General features: G+C 54.2%; 1 protein-coding gene across 1 annotated transcript; it reads left to right on the forward strand.

Moving 5' to 3' along the window:
• Nucleotides 1-3,598, forward strand: Tnnc2 (troponin C2, fast skeletal type). Its single transcript, XM_036185168.1, has 6 exons — nucleotides 1-996; nucleotides 2,493-2,544; nucleotides 2,641-2,784; nucleotides 2,867-2,981; nucleotides 3,127-3,263; nucleotides 3,434-3,598. Exons 1-6 carry the CDS (start codon nucleotides 994-996, stop codon nucleotides 3,463-3,465), a joined length of 483 nt encoding a protein of 160 aa, XP_036041061.1. The 5' UTR covers nucleotides 1-993; the 3' UTR covers nucleotides 3,466-3,598.

Raw genomic sequence — 3,598 nt, forward strand, 5'->3', positions numbered from 1 at the left:
CGCCTACAGTCTCAGTGATCTGAGAGACTAAGGCAAGAGGATTGCTTGAGCCCAGGAGTTCCAGGCCAGTTCAGTTGACTGTGGAGACTCTGTTGTAAAATCAATCAAAGGACTTAAAAGGGGCTTAGTGACATATGCCTGTAGATCCCAGCACTCTGGAGGTGGAGGCAGGGGGATTAGAATGTCAACATCATCATAGCTACCTAAGGAGTTCAAGGCCAGCCTGGAACACACGAGATCTGGCCTCCAAATGGGGGGAAAAGAATTCTTCTGTAGATCTGTGTGACTTACAAAGCACTCTAGTCAGATGGGGGTAATAATAGTTACTACCTCACAGGATGAACACCAGATGAGATCATGGAGCTAAGATGCTCAGCATAGTGTGGAGACATGACATGTTGTGAGAGTTCAGTAAGTAGTGGCCTAGGTATCCCCTCCCCATTGGGCCAAGCACCGGCCCTAGGCACCTAGCATAAACTAGGTGACTTATTTGTCTGGGCTCACATTTGCCATTTCTATCTTGGAGGAAGGTGTTCTTTGAGGGACCTCACCATGGACAGACCCACAGTCACATGGACTTCAAGCTTGGCCTCTTCCCATTCCACTTCCACTATGCTGTCTCTATTCTGAACATCTCCTCCCATCTTGGAGCAAATGTATGTACTGGGGGAAGGGAGGTGCAGAGGACAGTGGAGCAGGGCGAGCCCTTCTCCTAAGAATCTAGGAGACGTCAGAGCCTGCCACCTGCTCAGAAGCTTAAATTTCCCTGCAAAGGCCCTTGGCTAAATTAGGTAATGGGCTAGGACTCTGGGAGGGGTGGGGCTTACTGACCCCCGGATCTGATTGGTCAGGGTATCTAGTTCTGAGGAGCAGGGAGGAGGGAAGAGAGGATGCCCCTACAAATCCTGGGGGCTAGAGAGATCTAGGGCACCTTTGGGTGGTGGAGTGTGAAGGAGACGACCCACAGCAGAGGAGTCCCTGTAACCAGCAACCATGGTAAGGACATGTTTGCGGGCTGCTTCTGGGCCTCCCCCAGTCCCAGAACTGGGTGTTCTGTGGGCAGCAGTGTGGACATCTGAAGGTGGACAATAAGGGTTGCTGGAACCCAAATGGACATCCTGGGAAGTGTGTGACTTCTCTTGCATGGGGAGGGCTGGCCAAGATGTTCCAGGAATTGATCCTCAAGGCTGGCCACCTTCTGAGGCTTGAGACAGTGCCATTCTGCGGCCAGGGTTATGTGGAGAGGGTCTCAGCCTGTCTGCTTCATAGGAGAGATGGAGACCCTGGGGGCAGGAAAAAGTCACCCAGCAAGGCAGAGGCAGAGTTGGCTTCCCAAGCCCAGCCGAGCCTGTGGCAGCCAGCTCGGGTGCATCCTCAAGAATCCTGAGGATGATGGGAAGTGGGAGTGTGTGACAGGCCAGAGTTAGAGACCCTGACCATCCACAGAGGGGGTATAACCTGGGGCTGCCATTTTCTTCTGAGAGCCTCCTTCCCACTTCACTTGAAGGAGTAATTGGACTCCAGAGACCAGCTGCCATTGCCCATGCCTATCTAAAAATAGCCTACCCTCCAGATCAGGCCAAGGGGCAGAGGAGCGATGGAGGATCTGGGCCAGCTGGCTGAAGAACACCTTGGGGCTCATCACCCCTTCCTCACCACCAGGTCACCAAAGCCCTGACCTAGATAGCCTGGCTTGGCTGTGACCTGGAAAAATCCACGGAAACCGTATATTAAGGGCCACACATTATGCATGCGAAAACCCAGTACTAAGGAGGCCAAGGCAGGACAACGGAGAAATTGAGACTAGCTTGGTTTACATCAGGAGTTCCAGGCCAACCTGAGCTGCATAGCAAGACTATCTAAAAACCAAAACCAAAACCAAAATGTTGAAACAGAACAAAATTTCCTTATTTTCACACCAAGGCCAGGCCCCATCACACTTGACACAGTGCTGGAGGTGTTTACTTCATTGAGTGTGAAATTCCCTCTGCAAACCCTCTGAGGCAAAGTTGCCCATGTCTCCGTGGTCTCAGCCTCTGAGCTCTTGGCAGGTGTTCTGAGACTCTGTATTCCATTATTTAGTTCAGGACAAATATTTAGGGCCACTAGTCAAATACTGAGCAGCATTAGGAGATAGGGCAAACTAGAAAATCACCCTCGACTGGTGCTAACACATCCCTAACCCTCTCCCACCCCTGATTTCCCATTATCCCCCTCTCCCCCCAAGTGTGACTTGCCAAAGGTCACTGCTGGCATGGGGGTGGGGGAGTTCCTGGCTTGGCGGCCAGAGGAGATCGAGAAAACTATGAACACAATCTGTGTCTCCTCTCCTCAGCACTGGGGTGGGCACTGAGGGCTACCTGGGAGGTGCAGCTGACTTGGAGTAGTTCTGGAGGCCCCAGGGGCACTTCCTAACAAGTGGGGGCTGAGGAGAATGAAACTGAGGTAAGAATTCTGCCCTTCTGCCCTCTGATTCTCTTTGTTTTCTCCAGACGGACCAACAGGCTGAGGCCAGGTCCTACCTCAGCGAGGAGATGATCGCTGGTGAGTGAGAGTGGGCCACGGGGGGAGGGGAGAATAGGTGTGAGGCTGACAGTCCAACAGGCCTCACTCAGTCCTTCCTGCTTTCCCCTCTGGTAGAGTTCAAGGCTGCCTTTGACATGTTTGACGCTGATGGTGGTGGGGACATCAGCGTTAAAGAGCTGGGCACCGTCATGAGGATGCTAGGGCAGACGCCCACCAAAGAGGAACTGGATGCCATCATTGAGGAGGTGGACGAGGATGGTGAGCTGGGCCCTCCAGGGCAGGGGGCGGTGGGGAGAGGCTCAGTGCGTGCTGGGCTAAGTCTGACGCTCATTCCCCGCAGGCAGCGGTACCATCGACTTTGAGGAGTTCTTGGTCATGATGGTCCGCCAGATGAAAGAGGATGCGAAAGGGAAGAGCGAAGAGGAGCTGGCGGAGTGTTTCCGCATCTTTGACAGGTGCGGGGGTGGGGTGTGGGGGCGTCTGGGATCACGGACTTGGGAGCAGATGGCTGGTCAGGGTCAGGGTGTGAGCTGAAGCGTCAGGCATGGCTCCAGAAATTCACCGGTTTCCCGCGTCCTGCTGGGTCCCTTTCCCCCAAAGGAACGCAGACGGCTACATTGATGCTGAGGAGCTGGCTGAGATTTTCCGGGCTTCTGGGGAGCACGTGACAGATGAGGAGATCGAATCCCTGATGAAGGACGGTGATAAAAACAACGATGGCCGCATTGATTTCGATGGTGAGGGCCAGAGGGTGCTCTTAGCTTTGTAGGTGGGGCTGGGCAAGATCCCTCCCACTCTCTTGAGGACCTGAAGGGTGCTCCCGTAGCTTAGTGCAGTTTACCCCTCTGCCAGCCTGGTCTCTGCTCCGGGAGTGGTACCCCTGACCGCGTCCCTCTTTTCTCCGCAGAGTTCCTGAAGATGATGGAGGGCGTTCAGTAAAGAGCCGGCCTTCGCTTCCACCCAGATTGCAGGCTCCCTGGGTGTGGACAACTCCACCCTTGCCTTCCCCGCCCTACCAGGGGAAGGAAGCTCCTTCCGGCTTTGTGGCTGGAAGGAATAAATGCTGACACTG

Source organism: Onychomys torridus, chromosome 4 (assembly GCF_903995425.1).
Source record: "Onychomys torridus chromosome 4, mOncTor1.1, whole genome shotgun sequence".
NCBI classification, from domain to species: Eukaryota; Metazoa; Chordata; class Mammalia; order Rodentia; family Cricetidae; genus Onychomys; species Onychomys torridus.